At 38.8% G+C, this 23,718-nt stretch overlaps 1 protein-coding gene across 1 annotated transcript in view; it reads left to right on the top strand.

Annotated features, from left to right (window-relative positions):
* ASXL3 (additional sex combs like 3, transcriptional regulator) overlaps positions 1–23,718 on the top strand; it is a 163,667-nt gene that overhangs the window by 31,228 nt on the left and 108,721 nt on the right. The window contains exon 3 of the mRNA XM_019473738.1: positions 18,553–18,635. Within this exon, the coding sequence (XP_019329283.1) occupies positions 18,553–18,635 (83 nt within the window). The remainder of the gene's footprint in view (positions 1–18,552; positions 18,636–23,718) is intronic.

The following is a 23,718-nucleotide window of genomic DNA, read 5'->3' as shown; positions in this document are numbered from 1 at the left end:
TCTCACAAACAAGACTTGGTCAGTTGCATGTGGAACCTGTGGAATCACAGTGAAATAGTTTCCACTGACCGCACCCAAGGCCCTACCCACCCTTCACAGCTAGACTGCTTTGGGTTTGCTAGCCCAGTTCACCAATTCCCTGGATCAGACTGTGTCATTGCAGCATCCTAGTCTGGACCAGGTAGCATGGCTGTTCTGAAGGTGAAAAGCCAAACTCACTGTACTTCCTGCTGGAGCCTTTCTTTGTTCTTTATAATGTGACCAGCGGATTATAGTCACTTGGAGAGTCACTTGCTAAACTTGACCTCTTGGCTTTGGAGTAATTGTGTTTTTTTCTTAAATATTATAAGCTTCAAAATGTTTTCCCTTTTCCTGGGTACGATGGTGATAATCTTGGCATTCCCTGTAAACAGCAATAACTAAATAGTGGCCTCCTCTTCTGCTATCAAGACCTGGGAGAAGATGTGATTAGTGGAAATTATTTCATTATGATTCCATGGGTTCCAGTTGAAACTGACCAAATCCTCCTTTTGAGGAACTTGCAGACTGAAGGAATCAAATATCTTAGCCTTCACTCTGGAACAGTCAACTTCCAACGCAAAGGCAGAACAACCTGTAATAGTGCCAGCTCTAAGATACATATCCTGGTTCAGCCCATTGCTCATCCTGTTAGTTCAGGTAGCAAATCCCCATGCTGCTCAAGGACAACAGATTGGCCATAGGTGGCCCATTTAATCTCTTATCAACTTTGAATGACAGTCACCCTCCCCAAAGAAACCCAATTTGTTGATGTACTGGCCCTCTGAGGCTGCTCTGTCTTTGCAGAGTCTTGCTAGATAGTTTCCTATTGCTGGAGTCACTTTCTTGGGAGGAGATGTACCTGCTGGGAATGTAAAAAGGGTAGAGAGGTGCCTTCTTACCAAAGCAGTTAATCTTGCTTTGAAGGGATGACCTACGTCTTTCTGAATAGCATACCTTAAGCAGACCACTACCTAAATATATCCACTTATGACTATAGTAATTTAGCACAGACATCACGAGTATCAGGAGACAGTTAATAAACCATCTGGCAGTGCATGCCTTCTTCCTAGAGCCTCTTAGGTATCAGTGCACTGGTTGGGGTTGGGGACTGCACTTAGCGTTGGAGGGATCTAGAGCAGCACCATTCACTTTGGTCTAAGCAAGCTCTGGTGTTTCTGACATTGGAGCAGGAAACCAGGGGGGATCTGATGTTTTCATCCTTTGAATGTTAAGGGTTCAGCTCTCTTTAATGGCTTGAGCTCAGCAGGACAAAGTCTGTGTGGACCCTGGCATGTAGCTTTCCTCAATATCGGAGGACCTTTTAGGTGAGGTTTTTAACATACGGGATCCAGCTGTTACATTGCAGGTTCTGAGTCTGATGTGGCATCCTGCATCTCAGGTGTCTGAGGAGACTTGTTTTGTAGGGTAGCATTGAGTTTAGTTTCTGTCTGACAGCATTTGCCAGGATCGGCAACCACAGTTCAGTCTTGCTCTGGAATCATCAGGGGCATTCACAGACTTGTTAAGAGGATTGGGCTATAGTTCTCTGTCAAAGACATTCCAGGTCATGTCCTAGATTATTGTTCATGATTTTGGAGCATCAGAAAGTACTTTGTTTAGAAGGCAGACATTACATACTCTGTTTTAAAACTTGTGCTCCTAGATACATAGATTGGTCTAGCCGAGCCTGTGATGATGAGAATCTCCTCACTGCTTGTAGAGGCTCAACTCTAGAGATCATTATCCTGTGGGTGACAGTTGCATCCTGTAGAGCATTGTCTGACTTACAGATAACAACATTTTCTAAACGCCTACAACTTCAGAAGTGTTCCTTGACAGACAAGCATCTTGAGCTAGTAGATGATTTGGTTTGGAGAACTTAATGTTGAAGCTATTTTCTCTCTTTCTTGTTGTGATCTTGGTTAAGTATAGACAGGATCAGGAATTTAGTGAAGCAGTCATTCTAGTCAGGGTTTATATTGCTTTATCCTGGTTAGCTTCCTGTATAACCTGATGTCTAGAGAGGGAAAAGAGCCTTAACCAAAGTATACATCAAACATTTGAAGGTCAAAGTTTTACTCCATTTCAGCTGACTCTTAGCAGCCTAGAGAACCTGCCTAACCGTGTGTAGTGGTTCACTATAGTTGGTGAGATGCTTTGTGAAATGGCTACAGGGTCTAGTAAATCACAGTCAATCTTCATGTCCCATATGATTTGTTCTTGCCTTTGCGAGTTGAACCTTCCTTATATAAGATGAGGCTCTACCACTATCATTGTATTACCAAAGTACCTAACTTCATCCTTCATTAAGTGATAACTTTTTGTTTAGATTCTTTCAGTTCCATCAGTTTTAACTGAACACATTCCACATCCAGATGTTTCAATCCATCTATTGATGTCTATTTTTGGATAAATGTTAATTCTTTTTAAGCCTCAAAATTCCCAGTTATCCACTGGCTGCTGGGATATCTATTGGCATTGCTGTATCAGAGAAGCATGTTACCATGCCTACCTGCCAATATTTCCTAGCAAGTGTAATGGGAGAAAATAGACCCTTATTTGCCATAGCCTGCTGTCATTCTTCTGGACCAAGATTCTGGCAGCTATCTCAAAATTATGACACACTCTGATCACACCAGCTTCTTTCATCTCATTTGGCATTTCTGTCATTTAGAAATTCTAGACAGGTAAGACCAACAAAACCTCTTTCGAATTCGGTGTTTAGAGCGGGAAAAGCATCTAATTAGAGCATTACTTCAATAATCATAGAACCGATAATCATAGAAGATGAAGTTGGAAAGGGCCTCCAGGTCACCTTGTCTGTTTAGACTTGAAAATAAGTCACACGCCCCAAATTAGTTTTAGTTTTGTGAAATCAATAAAATCTCTTGGTAACTTTCATTACCCATAGCAGCTAGGACTTCTCTGGCCTTTGCCAGAATCTGTTTTTTTTGTGGAATTTCACATCCTACTTAAAAAATGGGAGAACTAGGAGAATAAAACGATTATGAAAAGTTGTCTGATGGGCATGATTTGGAATTCAAATGCATTGTTACCTCCTTTTTTTCTGACAGTGACTAGACAGAAGACATCAATTTTCTTGTACAGATTGAGAATTCTGAATTGTTTAATGGTGCTCATTCACATTCTCTGCTTTTTTGAGGCTTTTTTGGGCTTAATCTCTGGATTTTTTTCAGCAGTTTGATGTAGCAATGCTGCAGGAGGTTCGTACTTAGAGCAGTAGTGCTTAATGCATTCTAATCTTTTTCATAATTTGTTTCATTCATAATGCAGGTTTTTGAGATGTCTTGCAAGCACTCATCTTCTGTTTTAAAAAGAAAAAAAAAGTAGAATAACTTAGTGGGGCTCACTGTCTAGCTGTGGAATAAGCTCAGTAAATCACTGCTAAAGGCATTTTCAAATAAGTTACTATTGAAGATATGTTAATACCTTTTTGTTACTGGTTCCAAGATGACCCATGGCTCCACAAGTGTGTACCTTCCTGAAGATGTCAGGGACTACCGAGCATTTGCCTGGATTGTTCTTATACTGAGGTCTCTCGGTTTGAAATTTTTTTTTTTTCCCCCCCAAGAATAAGAAAAATCTGCGTAGCCAATTTTGCTACATTGGCAATCCTTGTCAAACAGGTTGTTTGTCTTCCTTTTGTCCAGATCCTGGGATGCTGTGCTGTCAAGTTGTGTTGCATTGTTAAGCATCTCCTGTCTGTTAAGCGCATGTCAGCAGAACGGCTGGACAGTTCAGCAAGTGCTTGGGTCCATCAGGCCAGATCGTAGAAAAGAAAGGGGAAGTGGTAGTACAGCACATGAGCTGTCTTTTATAACACTACTAATCTTTTAAAATAATGGTGGTGATTCTTGTGATGATTTACTTCACCCTGCCCAGTATATCTGTGCAGCTGGAGACTTTGAATATAGATCACAGGGCAACAGTGGCCTCCTGGGCAATAGCTGAAGTGCTTTTTGCCCTGTGAGACTGACTGGGAGAATCATAGAAACAAGTCTATGTGCCTGGGACATTTGGTCTGCCCATAATGAGCCCCAGTATCCTTTGGGTAGACAGTCAGCAATAGCAAGATACAGACACTGCTCCCAGCTCTTGGGTTGGTCCAGTTCTGTGGTTGTTTCATCTTGCAAATCAAATGCTTCATGCTAAAATGCTGTTCCTCCAGTCAGTGTTCAGGGATCAGCTGATTCACTGCCAATTTCCCCTATCGCTTTTGGAATGAGAGCTACCCATCTGAGTGGAACTTGTCAATGATAACCAACCCTATGTCTTTGTCTTGGTCTGATGCTCCTTGTCCTTAGTAAAAGTCTGTTAGTGAATACTGTGGTTTCTAGAGCATGGGATCGGCCCCCAAAGAGCAGATACTGAAAGAAAATGGAATTACTGCTTTAAGTTAGCTTGGACACTGCATTTATCTTATGAAGAAGGATCTTTCCTGCTCTTTGTGATAGTGTTCCAATGACAGTGAGCCCCACTAAGTGGTTGTGATGTTAAAACATGCTCTTTTTTAGAGTTGTAGAAGCACTTAAGAACTAGAGGGATGTGGCTTCACAAGGTAAATTTAGAGATTTTTATCAGTCTGGCTGTGCAAGTTACTGCATGCTGTATACATGCATTGCTGATGATTGTTGCACTTCTCAGTACCTGTGCTATGATCAGCCCTTCACAGTAAATGTTTGATGTTCACTGTAACCATTGTGGGTTGTTAATTTAGCCTCCAGGCCCACAGCAGCAGTGGCATTTGAGGAGGAGACTGCAGAACTCATATAGGGCTGTCTGGGGAGTTTTCCCATGAAAGAGATCATAAATGTGGGAGAAGTGAACAGATGCTTGACTGACTGAAGGGTGCCGGATACAGTGCAAGAGATGTGCAATAAGAGGAGTGGGCAGAGTGAAAGGCCTTGAGGATAAAGTCAATGTCTGTGCAATCATTTGAGCTATTGTGTTTCATGCACTCCAAAAAGGTAGTCTTTCAACTGGTCTGTGAACTAGGGATTGAAAACTTCAATAGAAGATGGGAAACTATAAAAAAATTTTGGAGTAATAGAGTCAAAGCAGTTGATCAAGAACATTTTGTATGGATTTTGGAAGTTAGATCAGAAAAGCATTGTCTTACTGTCTTTGTTTAGAAAAAAACAACCAACCAGTGAAAAAAAAAATCTAAGATATCTTAATCTGTCAAATTAGTTTGGCCTAAATGGGATTTTTTTTTTTTTCCCTTCAGGGACCTGTAAAAATTTTTTGTAGATTAATGTCTAATGAAATAATTGTTATCTTGCAAAAGAGAACACTTCTGTCTCCATTAACTTGTAGGGTTACCTACTTTGCTTGGATATAGACTGACACATTATCAAAACATTCTCATCCTACTGTAGTTCTCGAAATCTTTAACACTTCCATTAAATTAAAAAACAACAAAAAAAGAAAATCTCTGTCTGTGTAGTCAATTTTAACTATCCTTAATGAGGACAGACTCGGTTTCATACTGTAATTTTCATGCACTAACTCATTATATTAGTGTCTGAGCTGTAGGAGAATGTTTCAAGCTATTTAAAGTAATGTTAAATAAAGTAAAATAATGCTCCTGTTTTCATTCTGAGCCAGATCTGCAAAAGTAGCTGCCTAGATAACTGAGGTTGGTATATATGCATGGTGGTTGGGAAATGCTTCTGAAAGAGCTGCAAAGAGAATGAGAGGTTTAAAAAAAAAAATTAAAAAATCACTGCACCTGTTTGCTGTTAGAATTCTTACAGCTGTTATGGCAAAAAGCTTCATGTGTTAGTTAAAGTGTTGTTAAATGTTAAATTTAACACAAATTTAAACAATGTTAAATTGTTAAATGTTGGGGTTAATTTTATAGAAAAATATGGGTGTGGAGGGGGAGGGAAAGGATCTGGGAAAAGCATTCTGAGGATGATGTTATGAAAAAAAATGAGGTTTTAAGTGCTACATACATACATAATAATAGTTATGAAGCTTACTACTTTTAGTACTTGCATACATTTTTCTGGGATTAGTAGAAGAGAATGAAACTGGGTTTACGTCTGTTGGCATGTCGTGTGGTGAAAAGAGTGTGTGCTTGGGTGATACTGATGTAATCCCGGGGAGAAAAATGGTAGTGCTGCATTGGGAAGCGGTGTAGAAGAGATGGAGATGTTCTTGTACCAATGAAAAGTAGAATAGCAAATATACTGAAGGGAGGGGAAAAAAAATTCTATGACTGACAATGAAAGAAATGAGGAAAAAAAACCCCTTCTGAATTCTAGGATAAAATTGCATTTCATTTGTTTATTTATTTTGCTACCATTTCACTTAATTAGATAACCAGCTGAAGTCTCCAAACCTTCATCTTTAAAGTTCGGATTATTCTCAAACTTTGCGAGTATAAGGATCACAATGAAACACCAAGATGAAAAAAATTCTGTCTTCTCTCCTTTCCTTCTGTCTTCCTCCTCCTCTTGTCTTGGAAATTAAATATTATGTTTTGATTATGTTGCATTCTGTTTATTTTTTAGATAAGTTCCATTATGGGCTATCTCGGCCAAAGGAGTCTTGTTGAAATTATAAGTAATCCCTTTGAAATAATTGAAAAGACCAATTTGTCTTCTGAAATATTCTCTCATCCATTTGGTAGTAAGATCTCCTATTGGAATTTTCAGAATTGGTTTCAAATTATCTTGTCCAGGTTATTTCTAGCGCAGCAAAAAAACAGAAATCTCTTAGAATCTCCCATGTCCAAAAGTCTGTCTGATGTGATGCTTGAATATGAGACTGTGGTAGTTTTCTTGTGATTCTGGACACCTTGGTTTATTTTTATTTTAACCTCATAGGATAGGACATAGCATGTAAATCTCCTAAGTATAATTTTATGTCTTTGGATGAGATCGTCTGGCACAGTTGAAGGAAGATTGCATTCCTGGATTTGAACTGTAAGGCTAATCTCATAACTAATTCTCATTCTTTCAAAGATACAGTATGAATTCAGTAGTTACACTGGAAGCCCAAGTTGAGGCAGTGTAACTTTTCCATAAAACAGTTTTCATTCTTCTGTTCACTTATTGCTAGTTATTTTTGGAGGGAAATGGAAGATATAGCTAAAACATGTATTGTTATCAACTTCTAAAATATTAAATCTAAAATGATGTGCCTAAACCCAATAGACATTGAATTTATTTGCCAGTAGCATTTCCTAGGAGCTGACAATTTTTACTGCTACATTTGCTGAGGAGGTGTGACTTCAGGAAAACTCAGATCTTCACGTGTATGTATGTTGGTGCTCATAGAAAAAGAATAAAAACCATGACTGAATGTACTGTATAACAGCCATGTTTTACTCTCTCTTGGTTTGCTTTTCTTAGGTTACAGTTACAGTCCTGATGGGTAACAGTTGAATCTGTTCAATGTATAGTGAGGGGTCTTAGGATAAGAAATATGCTGTGATATTAAGGACCCTTGAAATAGAAGCTTGTCTTGAGCAGGAAGCCTAGCTTTATGAGGAGTCTCTGTATTTATATGCCTTTATAAAACCCTCTGTGATTTCTCACTGTTGACCAATTATTTTGTTGCGATTCTGGAGTTTGGTGATGGTAGTTGCATGATGCGTATGACTGATGGCCATTTCTCACTGTAACCTGGTCAGTGCTTGTCCAGCTTGACTTGGAGTGGTTAGCCAGTCTTGTAGCTCGGAATAATGCCTTCAAGCAGGGTCAGGAGTTTGGAGCCTCCACAACAATTGCAGATTATCCTGAACATTTCCAGGTTTTCCATGAAGACGACATGTTCTGTATTTTGGTTTGAGATCTGATTACAAACTGTTGGTTTAACAATCAGCATTTTGTCTCCTTACAAACTCCAGTTTTGAAGTCACAGTTTACCTTTCTTCTTTACAGGCTGGAGGTCCTATTGAATTTGTTTACCTATGCCAAGTGATTGCTCCTATTGGTTTAAATCTCTAAGGGAAATCAGCATCCAGCTGGTAGACAATTGTACTGATGAGGACCCATTGATTTTTTTTCTCTCCTATCCACTTATAAGAAATCAATAAGAAATGTCCTTAGCTTTCATGATACTTCTTCCCTGCCATAATGTTGCTCTGTTACCTGGCTGGTCTGTCAGGGCTGGTCTCAGTTGCTGATCACATTATATGTGGATGTGATTAACAGCCTGATAAAAATGTTTAAGTCAATACTTGAGCAGCCTAGATAAAGATAACGCTTTGTGGTGAGAGCTTTTTAATAATGTGTTCTATTTGATGTAAACCAATGGTAAAGAATTGCTGTTTTTAACAGAAAAAAACTTTTATATCAAGGATTAAAGTTCACCTAGCTTAGCATGATTTAGCAGTATCCAGAAAAGGAGAATTTAAGAAAATACAGACAATTCATGTTCCATTTTTGGGGAAAAATAATTCTTCCCTCTTTAACAGAACTCTTGCTTATCGTGTTTTTTTTTTTTTTCACCACGGTATTATCTGAAGTATTTTCTTTCATAAGGAGTGGGGAGCATGCAAACGAAATATTCTGTGTGCATTTCTCTGAAGTGATAAGTTAATAATCTTTCAAAAGCCTAAGTTTAGGATGGTCAGATTATTTTACAAGGTCCCTGGGAAGAAGCGAGCTTGAAACTTTTCTCAAAATTTGAGGAAAGCTGCTCCTTCTATTCCGAGTTTTGTTTATGTATTTATATGAATACAAACACAGATACAGAGCCATTATATGTTCTTTCTAATCTGCCTGTATTGTGACAAATGTTTCTTAGTAATACTTGTTAAATAGCTTATTTTTCAAACCTTTAAACAGATGCTACCAAATATCACTATAAACCACCAGTATGGACTTCAGTTCTGCAATATATGGTGTATTTAACAGGACAAGTGTGGGTGGACTTAGGTGATGAGATGGGGGAAAGGACTATGTGGAAAGACTGATGAGAAGGACTGAACAAATAAATGACACAAAATGGATATGAGTTAGTGAACTGCAAAATATTCTCCTATTTTTGAAAATCTTAGATGAGTAATTGTCAACTGTGCCATCTGTAAGTAATGTGGGCTTCCAAACTTGTGGCAATTAAAACTGCCTAGCATCCCACTCCAGCGCTGTATTTTATTCTGTGTACAAGTCAGTACTGAAGACTAATCTCTTATGACATTAATCGTCTCATGAGGAGAGACGGAATAAATCACAGTAGCCCTTCCTCTCTTCACTCATGAAGATAAATGCCATAACATGATGGCTGATCTTTGTTATGACACTAACCATTATATATTTAACAGAGATAGCAAAATCCCACTGACAGCTAACAAAAGAATTCTCTCTTTACACATTCTATGAGAAGGCTGTATTTCTTCAGTTCAAAAACATGACTTATCATATGTCCTTTCAGAGCAATTTAAGCAGTAGATCTGGACTGTGCCAGTGAACTCTACTCTGTACACAGTGATGTCATGATTCAGACTAATGAAAACTGATGTGAAATAATTGTGCAAGCTTTGGAAGGAATGAACTGCATAACACCCAAGAACTCTTAAGACTCTACTCTTTTGTATATCATTGTTGTAACACACACCCCCCCCCCCAAAAAAAAAAAAAAAAACAAAAAAAAAAAAAAAAAACCCAAAAGAAAAACAAACAAAAAAACCAACAACCCACAAAACCAACACCAAAGCTTTCACCATTTTTCATTTTGTGGAAATTTTGGTTTTCCATTTTGCCTCCAGTGCTTGAACAGGTGTGCTCAAGGAACTGAAAGTAGCTTTTTGTTGTGTCTGACTAATTTTTCCAGCTTTATCACTTGCTGTACACCTCTCGGGATATTTCTTTCCAGGTTTTCCATGCATTAGATACATTCTGGTCTTTCTTTCTGGGATAACATTACTAAGAAAGATTCTTAGTAATTTTATGCATCTCTGCTTGCTTATTAATTCAAAGGGAGTGATGATGTGTATCATCCTGTGAGTGAGGAACAGAGCAAACAACTGAGTTGTGAAGTTTATAGTCTTCCCTTGTGAGGTTAAGAGGATCAATGTGACTTATACTGGCTTTTCACCTAAGCAGCAAAATGTGCTGTAAATTTCATGAGGTAGTTTCATGCCATCTATCTGACAGAATTAAAATGGGAGTATAATTTTTACAGTTTTATGTCTGCTGTTGTTAACCATATTTTAGTAACATGGATAGAAGTGCTTTTTGGTTGGTTGAATACATTCATGGTGCATCAATGGAGTCAATGTCAGTTGCAGCATGAAACTTGTTTTACCCTTTTAGTGGGTGAGTTTTACCTGGACGAAATACTTAAAATGGCTGAAACTCATATGCAAGAATATTTAGGTAGAGTGCATAGTTTAAAATATTTTATTTGTATTCTGCTATCCTTCTTTCCCCACCCTCCTTTTTTTTTTTTTTTTTTTTTTTTTTCTTTTTTGCCCTCTGGAAATCTTAGGTCTTTCTCTTTAGGACACTGTCTAACAAGATAAGCTCTGATAGTAAAGCAATGGCAAGAAAACCGGCATAACTGTCACCTCCTGTTAAATTTAGTACATTCAGAGAGTAACCCTCTGGAAATCTTAGGTCTTTCTCTTTAGGACACTGTCTAACAAGATAAGCTCTGATAGTAAAGCAATGGCAAGAAAACCGGCATAACTGTCACCTCCTGTTAAATTTAGTACATTCAGAGAGTAGCCAGTAGGAATTTTATTTCTCACGTTAAAAGTAACCCTTACACATTACATTTGCCTGTGGAAATTATGCGATGAAGGCTTTTAAAACAAACATACTCATTCTCTCTGTTCATTTTTCTGGGAAGTTTTACTCTTTTTTTTTTTTTTTTTAATTATTTTTTTTATTTTACTACGCTGAAACATGAGTTATACAGCAAACCTTTCAGTGTCTCAGGAAAAAAAAAAATCTGTATCAGCTTTCAATAGAGAAAACAGCATATGTGGAAGCGAATATGTGGAAGCGAATATGTTTGGGGTTTGGTGGTTCTTAGTATTTTTTTTTTTTTCTTGTTCCCATAGTAGTGATGAATGTATTCCCACTGGTGGTAGTTCTTTCCTCTGTTATCTGTAATACAAAGGCAGCTGACAGGGCACTCATATCCATTGCGCTCCATTAGTTCCAGTCACCTAAGCGTGGCCTCTCTTAATTTTGTACAGGGGTAGGTGCCAAAGGGAAACTTTTATCCCTGCTGGAATTAGAGGCATTTCAGGATCGTGGCCTGTGTGATCACCAGATGAGTGCAGATTTCAGTAATGTTTTTGTGTGGCAGAGCTGTGTTTTGCTCCTGGCCCCTTCTCTGGAATAATGATTTGTGGTTGTAAACAGCTTTGACCCATGTTTTTGAGCTGGATGCACTGATACAGAAATTGAAACATCTACTCTAAACTAAATAGGCAGAGAATATGGTCTACAAGCCATGGGAGGTTCACAACACAATTTGTCCTGTCAGCACCTAAGAGCTACAGCGTGCTGCTAGCTAGCTATTCACTATTGACTGCCTAGGCAGCGCTTATGTACCTGTGTATGGGTTTTGGGGAACCCATGGCAATGAACTGCATCTGTATGGATGTGCTAATGTTTCAGGAGGTAGAAGACATAGGAATGTACTGTGGTAAGGACATGGGGAAAAAAGGTATTTCAGTAGGGATGCAGAAAGGTAGGAGATACGGAAGTTAGGGGTATTGCAACACCTCAAAAGATGAGAGTATCAGTTTGAGAGTAGAGAAAGGCTGGGCAGAGTGAGAGGCGAATGGGGTATTATGATAGAAAGCAAGAAGAGGTATGGCTTGCATGGCTAAGCAGAAGTCTGGAGGCTGGACTGCACTGTCAGAATTGAGCAGTCATTCTGAGAATCTGGATGCTCCGTCGCTTGAACTGAAGTCATCGCTAGTAATCCTGCTGCTAATAATGGAACCCATACCGGGGTAGCAAGTTTGACATCCTGCTCACTGGGGTATGTATCTTTGATCCTGATCTTACAGAAATCTTACAGGATTCTGTGTGCTCACTGGGTTCATCCTGTTACAGTCACTGAGGTGTTTATGGATCTGTGCTGACAGAGCCTTTAAGTGAAAGTTCCTGGTTGCTCGGACAGGCTGATTGCGTTAGTAAAGAGAAAAATACAAAGGTTTCCTTTTGTTTCAGTATGTCAGACAAGACCAGTAAGTTATTATGAGTCAGTTGTTTAGGGTTGAAAATATTACCCTACGTTTTCTGGTGTGATGTATGAGGCCACTAGCAATGGCAAGATGTCGCTGCTAGAGCTTGTGCCCTTTAAAGGAATAACACAATCGTATGTTTAATTTTAACTGAATTGTAATCCAATTTCTTTTGAATTCAAAATGTCAAGTGTACAGTTTATCTGGAATTTCCAAAGCACTGTTGCTGCCTTTCTATCAGTTTAAAATATGACATTATAAATAAATTTTAAAAAGAACAATAAAAGGGTCCAGACATCTCGGAACAAACCTCAAACCAGCCAGTAAAAGCAATGGAATGAACAAACAAATCATTCAGCTTCTTTCTTGCTCTTTCCTTTCATTCAGTATTTTAGGAGATGATAATGCCTTACGTATCTGGCAGGGTAGCAAAGCTAGGCGGTTTCAGACCGACTTGCAAACAAATTCTATACTAGAAATTCTCTTGCAGGGGACATTCTCCCAGTTGTTCCCTGTAGTTCATACTAAAGGAACTGTAAAGTGCTTTTGACTGAAAGAGGGCTGGGGAAAAATGTTTTTTGGTGTACTTTTGTCCTGCTTTCGGTTGGGATAGAGTTAATTTTCTTCCTAGTAGCTGGAGAGCTCAAACCATTTGAGCTCTACAGGTCAGTGGCATTACTTCTGAACCTAAAAAAAGTGTGGACTAGCAAGCATGCACATAACTGATGTTAAAACTTAATTTAATGTATTTCAGCAGGTTTAGGTATTTTTGTGTTGCTTTCTTGTTCATGTTACATCTTTGTTCCTTTCCTTGCTTGATTTTACTTTTGTTTCTTATCTGTAGTGGTGCATGGATTACAGAGACAAATTCATAGTATGGAGCATACCGTGAAAGACACGTCTTATGAAATGCACCTTCTTCTACTCAGATTTTATAACTTCCTTATTGTAACTGCAACTGCTCAAAGACAAAAGTCCTACCAGGAGAATTATTACTCCCGTTTCAGCTTCTTTTAATATTTTAGTACTTGGAAACTACTCTTTACCTTTCTCTTAATCACCATCAGCAAGAGCTCCATGAATATCTGTTTGAGAACTTATGTTAAAATAGGTTGTAGTGCATCTTCCCTTCTTATTTTCATCCCTCTTTCCTCTTTTTCATGTATCATGTACCCTCCCTCCTCTTGATCTTCTTGCTGTTTTCTCCTCTTCATCCATCTCTATGCACTTCCTGTCTTTCCCCAACTCTGTACGCTACCCTACCCTCCTCTCCTAACCGTTTACACATCTTTCTTTGCACAAAGGACTTTGAACTTTTACCAGGCTGCTGATAATTCCCCAAAGATTAAAGCCTTTAATAAAAAATGAATACAAAATATTTGAGTGGGGCATTTCCCACAATAGAAGTCAGTCCTCCTGTTAACCTCACACAAGCAGCTGGAAAAGACAATGCTGGATTTTTTCCAGGATGATGTTCTTGTACCCTGTTTGGGACTCCATCTTTCAATTCATTAATTTAGTAATGGGTGGCTAGAAAATATCATATATTTTCTGCTTAGGAGAAGGAAAGTTATTTTCCTGTTCTTTTATTCACCCTGCTGTCTTAGGGCAGTAAGGATTGTCTATTGTGCAGTTCAGCCTGACTTGTATTTTAGCTGTTGAGTGGGAGCACTGGCAGTAACTGTACTGTTCCTCTTTCTCCTCCCGAATTATTTAAATAATGTTCTAAAAAGAATTGCTTCAGTTTGTGAGTAGTGGCTCAGCCTATAGTTTGACCAAGCAGATGTGATAAAATGATCCTGATTTTTTGTCAGCTACCTGACCTTCAGATCCCTGCAGGCAGCTTCCAGAAATGGAAGAGGCTCTGGCCAGTTCCCGCTAACTGTACTCTGGCCTCACAGTCAGCATCAACAAGCCCACTAGACTGATCTGCCTGCTGCTTTTGGACCACAGCATGGTATCAGACCGCACTTGGTTCTTGTTTAGAAGAATCATTTTCTGTCAGCGTAATAACTGATAGCTGCAGGAGTACTGGTCACTTCCCTGGGAAAGCTTCTGACTTCTGCAGGAATGTTTATGGGTGGCAGGAAGGCCAACTTTCTACTTCGCTTTTCTTCATGCTGTCCCTCTGCTTGTGTTCCCTCTAGTGGCTGAAATGCAAACGATTGAGCAGATCTGATTCAGGTAGTCACAAGCAGCTGTGTATGTAAATTAAACTAATCATTCCATCAATTATATAGAGGTTCTCTTCTGATTTTGTAGGCGAGCTGAGCATTCAGGATTTCTGTCTTATGCAAAGCTGAGTCTTGACTCTGCTCTAGAGTTTTCTTGTTAACAGTTCACTGGAAAGTGTTTTTTCCCCACTGTGGCAACTGATTTTTTTTGAGCAGTTGTCAATACACAGAAGATGATAGATACCATGGTGAGAAAAGGAATTTGGATTTCTTCTTGTCTCATATAACTGACATGACTTTTCCAACGAAACTGGGAATGTATGTGTTTGTGGCATCTGTGTAATTATTTAATATCTCTGAAGTTGTGGGTCGATATGTGTAGGTGATACAAACATAACAATTTGTCAGGCTGCTACCATTTGCTGGGAGGTTTGATTTCCACTGTGCTTGGTAGGATCTGAGTCGTCTTTTCTTTGAGCCATTAATCAGTGTTTGAATGAACACCAAGAATGTGTTCAGTGCAATGATTACTTCTGTTCTGTTCCAGATTGTCCTGATGGGTATCAAATTATTTGTCCCAGTTACTTAGCAGCTGTCCCTTTTTAAGGCTGTGGTTGAATGGCAGGAATAAATAGAGCATATTTGATCCTCTGTGGTAGAGGTTGCAGTCAGTGCAAACCATTCTTCTGCCATTGTCGTTCTTAACAAAATACATCGAAACAATCATACTCTTCATGACAGTACTTTGGCATGTTTTAATTTCAGCATTATTAGTCACTGCCCATATACGATACGAGTGTTGGTGGATGGAGTGGGAGGAGGGAGAAAGATATTTAAAACAGATAAAGGCTTCCTCCCCTGATGTGCATTACTTTTTCTGACCAAGAAATCTATGACTTAACTATGCTACTGCATTTTAGTATTTTATTTGCCTTAAGGCACAGTTAGTAATTCAGTTTGAATTTCTAATATTATTTTTAAAAGTCTTAGAAATGCAAAAGGGATTGCGGGCTTTTTGCAGTGTTAATGGTGAGATACAGAAGCAAGAGACACTAGTGCAATTATCAGTTCAGTGTATTCATTAGCTCACAGACTCTTAAATAATACTCTGATGCTGTTTTTCATAACTGGGGGAAGAAAATGAGATTATCATTAAAATGTTTTTACAAGTAATTATTTTTATTTTCTTACTGTGATAAATGGTTAGGTTAAAACTGGGGGGGGATGACAGCATGGTGGGAAGGGCAGAAAAAACATCTTTACTAAGGTTCTGTGCTAAATTAATCTTTGTTCTGATAAAGAAAACTTAATCAGGTACACAATAACAGGATTTTCAACTTAAGCAGTGTTTGAATTGGAGAATTAATGCTTTTCAGTTAGGGTATGAACAGTTCTTTAAATAACAGGCTTTAAAGGGTTTAAAGGGTTAGATGAACAGAACTAAATTCATGGGGTATATGAACTGCAGCCCACACTACATGTCCGGAGTAAAACAAGTCCACACAATGGGCAATTGTTTGCTCCAGCACATTCAGCTTGTCTAACATACTCTGCATTTCAGTTTGTCATTATACCCTGAATGTGTTCACTTCATACTGTGGTATTTGAAATCTGCCTTGAGGGTTTGATTAAACTTTCTGTAGTGGTGTAATGCATCCTGCTTGTTGGTTTCATTGTTGTTTGGTGAAGATGATCTTCCGTATCCGTATGTCTGGCCATTGTTTCCACAACCAGTTCAGTGCAGCTTCCTCAGCGCAAACTGCTCTCCCTTCTCCCATTGTCCAGAAAGGGTGACTTCTGATGGTTGCATAGCTTTATTGTTTCCTTCCCATTATTGTCAAACTCACGTGGTAATACTTGGCACTTTTACTGACTTTATAGACTAGGATGTGATGTCGTAGAGAAGGGGACAGGGCTACCCAAATTTTCTCAATTGCAGGGAGGAGCTGCCCAGGTGTGCTGAGGGGCCTGTACTCAGGAAGAGAAACAGGGAATCCTCCACAGTGAGTAACCCCACTTTCAAGTGCACACAGTTTCCTTCATAGCCGTGTCCAGTACAGTGTAGTTTCCTCTTCTGTCCTTTCCAGTTTGCCCCCTGGAATGTTCCCAGTTCAATTATCTTCTTTTCCCTTTATTTTGGTGTATTCTCATTTTACCTTGTCCTTTTTCTTTGTCTTCTTTCTGAAGATTAAAAGTTTCCACTTTTGTCTCTTCACACCATTAATCTTTTCTCATTCTAGTCTTAATCTTTATACGCATTGTCATTTTTCCAGTGTGTCATTGTGGTTCTGTCACTAATACATCGTATCATTTCTCTTCCCTTGCTGTGCAGTGGCCCTTTTCCCAGACCTGTGTGGTTCCTTCCGTCCTTACTCATTGCCATACTCTTTCCTACCCACTCTTCTTTCTCCTTTCCAATCACCTTTTGGCTTTCCTTTCTTGACGGGTCCCTTTTGAATCTTGCCTATTGATGTACGTGAGATAAGCGCAGTTCAGCTCCCAGACCTTTCTAGTGCAGCCCTCACTTCTGTATTTTCCTTTGTGGAACTGAAAGATAAAGGATACAAAGCTCATCTGTAACAAAGAACCGAAGGATTTGGTAAACTGTGTTTTGGCTGCGAAAGGGGAGAACAGGCAGTAAATCAGAATTGTAAAATGGCAGGAGAGGGCTGAGCTTGTCAAGTTGTAGTGAGTAGGGAGGCTTTGGCTTTAGGTGAGCTGCTTGAATTACAGCCCTGGCTAGCACCCTTCACACTTTGACTTGCATGATACGATGTGGTCGTGTCTCTAGTCCCTAGTGGGCAGGTATCCACATAGTAGTAGCTACTTTCACAATTGCCATCATTTGGTAACTACTAAAGAGAAGCTCAGGATCGGATGAATTTGGAGACCAAACTGACTTCTTATTTACCCAGGGTAGAAATGCAAGTTCTGGCTGAGATATGTTGGCAAGATGCTCTGGGAAGCTTGATTGCCGTGGCCTGTGCTGCACCTTTTACTGCTGATTGAAAGGTTTCATTTTCCAGGGCTGTCAGTCTGGCACTTTACATGAACAAAAGAGTAGCTGTTTGTTTAACAGCTTAAAACTGATGGAGACAAAAAGGAAGTGGAAAACCAGAAAAATCTGTACGAAATAGTTGTATCTGGAAAAGGAGTGGGTTACTTTGGGCTCAATTGGAAAACGCCAAGGAGTGGAAAACTGAGCTGAACTGGAAAAATATACTGCACTCTGTCATGTAGCATCTTGTGTGCTGTGACTGTTCTGACTACTTAATTTTTCATTGTTTTGAGAAACAAAAAGCATTTTAAAATTGAAACCTGTCTGTGTCAATTCTCACAGTAGCTCCTGCTCTACAAATGGAAGATTTTAGCCAATTTTGTTCCTGAGGTCATGACAAAACCTAAGCGTAGAATATTCAAATGACCTCAAATAGTTCTAAAGTAATAAAAATCAAAAAAGAAGACTAGCTGTCTCTTTCTTTCTGTTTGAGAAACAAAAAGCATTTTAAAATTGAAACCTGTCTGTGTCAATTCTCACAGTAGCTCCTGCTCTACAAATGGAAGATTTTAGCCAATTTTGTTCCTGAGGTCATGACAAAACCTAAGCGTAGAATATTCAAATGACCTCAAATAGTTCTAAAGTAATAAAAATCAAAAAAGAAGACTAGCTGTCTCTTTCTTTCTGTTTTGTTTTTGTTTTTTCCCCCCCCCTCCTGCCTGAAAGGAACTCTGTTGCTGTGTGATAAAACTAGTTGCGTATTTCATTTTTTATTTGCGTAGAATATTCAAATGACCTCAAATAGTTCTAAAGTAATAAAAATCAAAAAAGAAGACTAGCTGTCTCTTTCTTTCTGTTTTGTTTTGGTTTTTTTTTCCCCCCCTCCTGCCTGAAAGGAACTCTGTTGCTGTGTGATAAAACTAGTTGCGTATTTCAACTTTTTTATTTGGAACTCGGTAAGGCGGATGTAGCAGATGATGCACAAAAGCATCAAGTAAATCTTATTCTCGCTGCAGTTTCCTGGATTATATCTGGCCTTCCAACAGAGGACTCCAGTCTCAACACTACCGTTCCCTGCCTTTCACAAATGACTACATAAAAACTGCATGATCGCATAACCTTTCAGATTCACAGGACAGCTGTGTCTTGTCACTTACACGTTTATTATTTCTTTTCAGGCATTGGAAAAGTACCCCAACTCACCAATGACTGCAAAACAAATACTGGAAGTCATTCAGAAAGAAGGATTAAAAGAAACAAGGTCAGTGTTTATATGTTCTGTATTTTTGCGCTCTCTTTGAAAACCATCTAGGAATGGTATATAATCTTTACAAAACATAAAGTGCTGGTTAATGGCTGAATTGATTTCCAGTACCAAAGTGGGAAATATAGCTGATGGGTTTTGTTTGTTTGTTAGTTCAAGGCTTTTAAAATGGTTAGTGACTGGCTTAACTTTGTACCTTCCAAAAGGAGTCTGTGGGCCAGCTCCAGCCCAATGGCCTTTCTTTAGAAAGACAGTGTGATCTGCTCAGACAGCCCAGTGCTACATCTGATTTTTTCTTAAGGACCGAAGCTTAACAACTGGATTGCCTCTGCCACCATGTGCATGGAGAAAGTGTGAGATGGAGCTAGACACACTCCTTCTCTCACTTGGGTTTGTGGTCTGGCACTTAAATCACTGTTACGACATGCTGCTGTTGCCTGTGGTAACAGGGGTTGTGCTGATAAAGAATTGGGAATGGAAGGAGAGGGGTGTTTGAACACTGGGAGCTAGTCTGTGTGGCTGCAGAGGTTGGATACTGAGTTGCTTAATAACAGTGTACTTTGGATGTAGATTACAACTATAGTCATTAAGCTGTTAGGGGATCGGTGGGTTATCCAGAGCCTATGAAAATCAACAGTTGTCTTCCATTGAATCCTGGTTCAGATGGGCATGCAGCTTCTTGTTCCTCAAAGGTGACTGACTACGTGGTAGGTCTTCTAGTGACCTGCAGATGGAAACTTGGGCAGGAAGTAAAATAAGTTAAGGAAAAACTGGTTGGTTGTTGGGGGTCTCCTATAAGATGCAGTCCTCTTCTCCAAATGTTATAGTAAAAATTTTCTGTTCTAATAAATTCTTTTAATACTTGTTGCTGTCTCAAAGTAAAGGGAGACATCCGCTTTTATTTTAATTATAATCTTTTAGTGTGGCACCTAAAATCTATGACAAGAGAACTTCAAAGCCTGTGTAGAGGAGTAGGAACACATTATGTCTGTTGCTTCTGAGTTTATTCTGGTGAACCAGAAGTAATGACGGGACATATTTTTACTGAATTCACTGTTGTTCCAAAGAAACAGAACACTCTGCGTGATCATTTGCACTGCATAGCCATGCACTGCTTTGTTGGTAGCCTCATAACATGCTTATAAGAGCTGTATTTTGGTAAAATTGCAAAAGAGATGGTATGCAAGATGAAGTTGAATTTGCCACCTTTTACAGATATAAAATGCTTTAGTTCTTGTCAAGAAATTGCTTCAAGTATATTTGGCAATGATGCCAAGGAAACAAGGGGATGAAAACTTCTGAAAACAAATGTCCAAACGTGTGTTATGCTGCAAGGATTTGCATACAACAACAAAAAAGCAAGAAAACCCAACTTTGAAAATCTGTTTTTATTAAGATACTGTTTCTCACAGCAGTGAATAGATTGCTTTCTTCTTCTTGCATCTTGTGATATGAGACAACTGCATGGGAGAGGCTCACATGCCTGATAATAGCATTTCTTTGTAATTTTAAAAATTCTTGTTTCTGTGAACAGTGCATGAACAAAATTTTGTGTGCAAAACCTATGGGAGGGAGTGAAGGCAGCGTTTTTATGATTTAAATATAGAAAATGTGGAAGCCCTTTTTAATTGCTGCAGAATGAATAATAAGAGAAAGATTCCTTTGAAGAGGTTCAAAGCTGGATCTTCTTTCATTTCTTCAGTTACTAAGAAACAGAATTGCAGGGAGATAGGAAGGAAATTCTGATTTTTATTCATGGTATGGTATGTGCAGGTATGTGTGAACGTGTAGTAGATTGCAGGATGCCATATGTGGTCATGAGTATCTAGATAACTGAGAAGGATAAAATTCAATGTTCTTTACTCCTTACTTGAAACATTGTACTACATTATAGGCTAGGTCATCCTAAACTGATTAGCCTAAAAATTCTAAATTCTGCAATTGTAAAAACAAAAAATGTTGATTTTGTATTGATTTTTTTAAAGTTTGGATTCTCATTTAACTTCTGATTTCATGTAAAAGTTGTGTTTCTGCTGCATTTTAATACTGATTAGGCACAAACCTGCAAAGCTATCTGAGTGCCTAACTCTTAATAGGAGCCGATAAGGTATTTGACTTCATATACATATTTTTTGATTGGGCTTCAGTGCATAAGTAATGTTTTGTTTTCACAGTCCTTGAATTCAGAGTCTCCCATTTACTTCATCCAGCTCTGCAATTTTTTTCAGTACCTTTCTGCCAGTATGGTACCTTTGCTGTTACTAAAGATGATCTTTCCTGGTCTCTGTGCTGCAGCCAGCTAAGATGAGTAAGGGATGTAAATTTATGATGTGCAGTCACCTGGTCATAAGCAGTAGAATGGCACTAGTGTATTTTATTCTGTATTGATTTGTGTATTCTTCAAGTCTGAACTTGTACCAGCAATATGTTACTACTTTAATATACTTTACTTAATCCTTTATACTGATTATCACTGTCGGTAGAACCTTGGCAATCCTAAATGAAGTTCTTCAAAAATTTTCCTCTCTACTGTTCCATTTATAGATGAGCGAGATTAATTGGCTTAGTCATTTTTCAAATATATTGCAGCATTAATTAATCTAAAGCTTTTTGCTGTGGTAGTAAATCTGAATGAATAACGTATGATTTTCAGCAATCTCATTGTCATTATGTGTAATCTTTAAAAAGACACTGTCAGACTATTCAGCCTCTTCTTTTCTTTGTTTGCAATAAAGACATCAAGTTGCACATTTATTTTTTTTATTACTCAAATAATTAAATACTATAGAAGGAAAATTCCAAAGTTACAAGGCAGATATATGTTAGAAATTAAAATAAAAACTTACTGACATGTCCTGTGAGAGGTTATACACCTACCCAGTTTCCTATATCTTGGGGGATGTAAAGCTCAATTTTGTTTGTTAAATATCTTTCCTGTTATGATGGTTAGTTGTAAAATGGTCAGCAGGCAGTTCTTCCGCTACCTAGAAGGAGTAAAAACTTTTAAGGCAAACCTTTTTGGGATGTAGAAAATATATGGTTTTCTTCCAGGGTGGGGGCGGGGAGGGAGAAGTATTTATTTTACATTCATGCCTGTGCTGATAGCTAACGGTGTCAGGCCAGCAGCCCTGGACACTGAAATCTCTTTACAAAGGAGATAGACAGCAGCTCACTCCAGTGCACAGTGCTCTGGATTTTCCTTCCTTAGCATCCACTGTCCTGTTCTTTTGAAAACAATTCCCTGTCCCATTGTAACTTTGTAGACTCACAACCTGCTGGTTATGTATCCTAGCATGAGATTTTGCTGATTTTGCTAGTGTGACATAGACTACTAGTCAGAGTATGCTCCACTATAGCCTCAGTGCTCCTTTTCCACTGTGCTGCTGCCTCACTAGTTGTTCTCCATCTTGTGTTTCCGCTGTTACTTATTCCTGTTGAGGTCTAGAATTCCCCTTACTGGATTGTATTCAGGTCTTCTGCAGACCATTTCTCAAATTTTATTAAGATTGCTTTAACATGTAGTCTTGTCTTTCAGCATGCATGCAGCCCTTCCAAGTTTAGTGTCATCTGTTTATTAGAACTTGTTTCCTTTTGCAGCATTATATTTCTCTTCTTTGCTTATGAAAGTCCCATGAGAAACAATGTTCAAAGACTCATGAAGTCGGACTACATGATACCTACTGCTGCTTCTCTAACTACAGGGTCTGCTACTATGTCATAAAGAATATTTTGATAGATTTTGAAGTAACTTGTTTTGACAGGTCTATGTATTACTCAACTTATTCCAAATAATTTTTATTCCATATTTTGGGGGAATTGAAATTCAGTTGCTGCATCTTTACTTCCTTGGCTCTGCCTTTTTTTTTCATTTTTTTAAAGCTAGTCACTAGATGTTTTCCAGTCTTTTGGGATCACTGCTGTCCTCTACAAATTCTCAAAAATTACTAGTGATAATTCTGAGACTGGTTCAGTCAGCTCTAAATACCATGTGATGGATTTCAACAGATTTAACTGATTTGAGAACATCTAATTTATTTAATTATCATCTAATGAATTTTCTCTGTGTTTGTTCCTGGTGTTGGTTTTAGTAGCTGTCTAATCATAGACACCGTTCTAATTAGGTGTCAACAAAGAAGAGGCACTAGCACTCCTGTGCTTTTGGTGTAAGTGCTCAGTGCCACCCCTTCACGGAAGAGCAAGCCAGTTTCCTACCTGTTGGTGTGCTTATAGAAATGTCTTTGTGCATGGTGGGTGGGTGAGTTTGCTGAAGTTTAATTTCCTGAAGCCCATTTTCTTCTTTTTATGTTCTCCCTTATTTTCCTAAAAATGAAGAATCATCCCTTCATTAATGCTCAGTGTTTTCAGCTGCTTCTTCCCCACTGGTTCAAATCAAATGTAGTACTGCTTTTCCTTCCTAACTGCTTTTTATGTCTTCTGTTCAAGGATTTTTGTTCCTAACACAGTCCCAGGAACTTGCCAGATGCTTCTCTGTCCCTGTGTCTTTCTTTTCCCAAGAGGTGCCTGCATGGTCATAATGGGGATATTTAAGTAGGTCATGTGTTTTAAAAATTTTTGCTGATTCTCACAGAAAAAAGCTTCTCTCTCTAATTCTCCTGGTTTCCTGCTATATTAAACTGTGACCCTATGTCATGGTTTAACCCGAGCCAGCAACTGAGCACCACGCAGCCGCTCGCTCACTCCCCTGCCCCGGTGGGATGGGGGAGAGAATTGGAAGAGTAAAAGTGAGAAAACTCGTGGGTTGAGATAAGAACAGTTTAATAATTGAAATAAAGTAAAATAGTAATAATAATAATAAAAAAATATACAAAGCAAGTGATGCACGATGCAATTGCTTACCACCTGCCACCCAATGCCCACTCAGTCCCCAAGCAGCGGCCTGAATAAAAAAATATACAAAGCAAGTGATGCACGATGCAATTGCTTACCACCTGCCACCCAATGCCCACTCAGTCCCCAAGCAGCGGCCTGCCGGCCAGCTTTTCCCTAGTTCATATACTGAGCATGACGTCACATGGTATGGAATATCCCTTTGGCCAGTCTGGGACAGCTTCCTGGCTGT

This window comes from Aptenodytes forsteri, unplaced genomic scaffold (genome assembly GCF_000699145.1).
Source record: "Aptenodytes forsteri isolate BGI_AS27 unplaced genomic scaffold, ASM69914v1 Scaffold23, whole genome shotgun sequence".
Lineage (NCBI taxonomy): Eukaryota > Metazoa > Chordata > Aves > Sphenisciformes > Spheniscidae > Aptenodytes > Aptenodytes forsteri.
The sequence above is the reverse complement of the archived record's forward strand: the minus strand, read 5'-3'. Positions and strand labels throughout refer to the sequence as shown.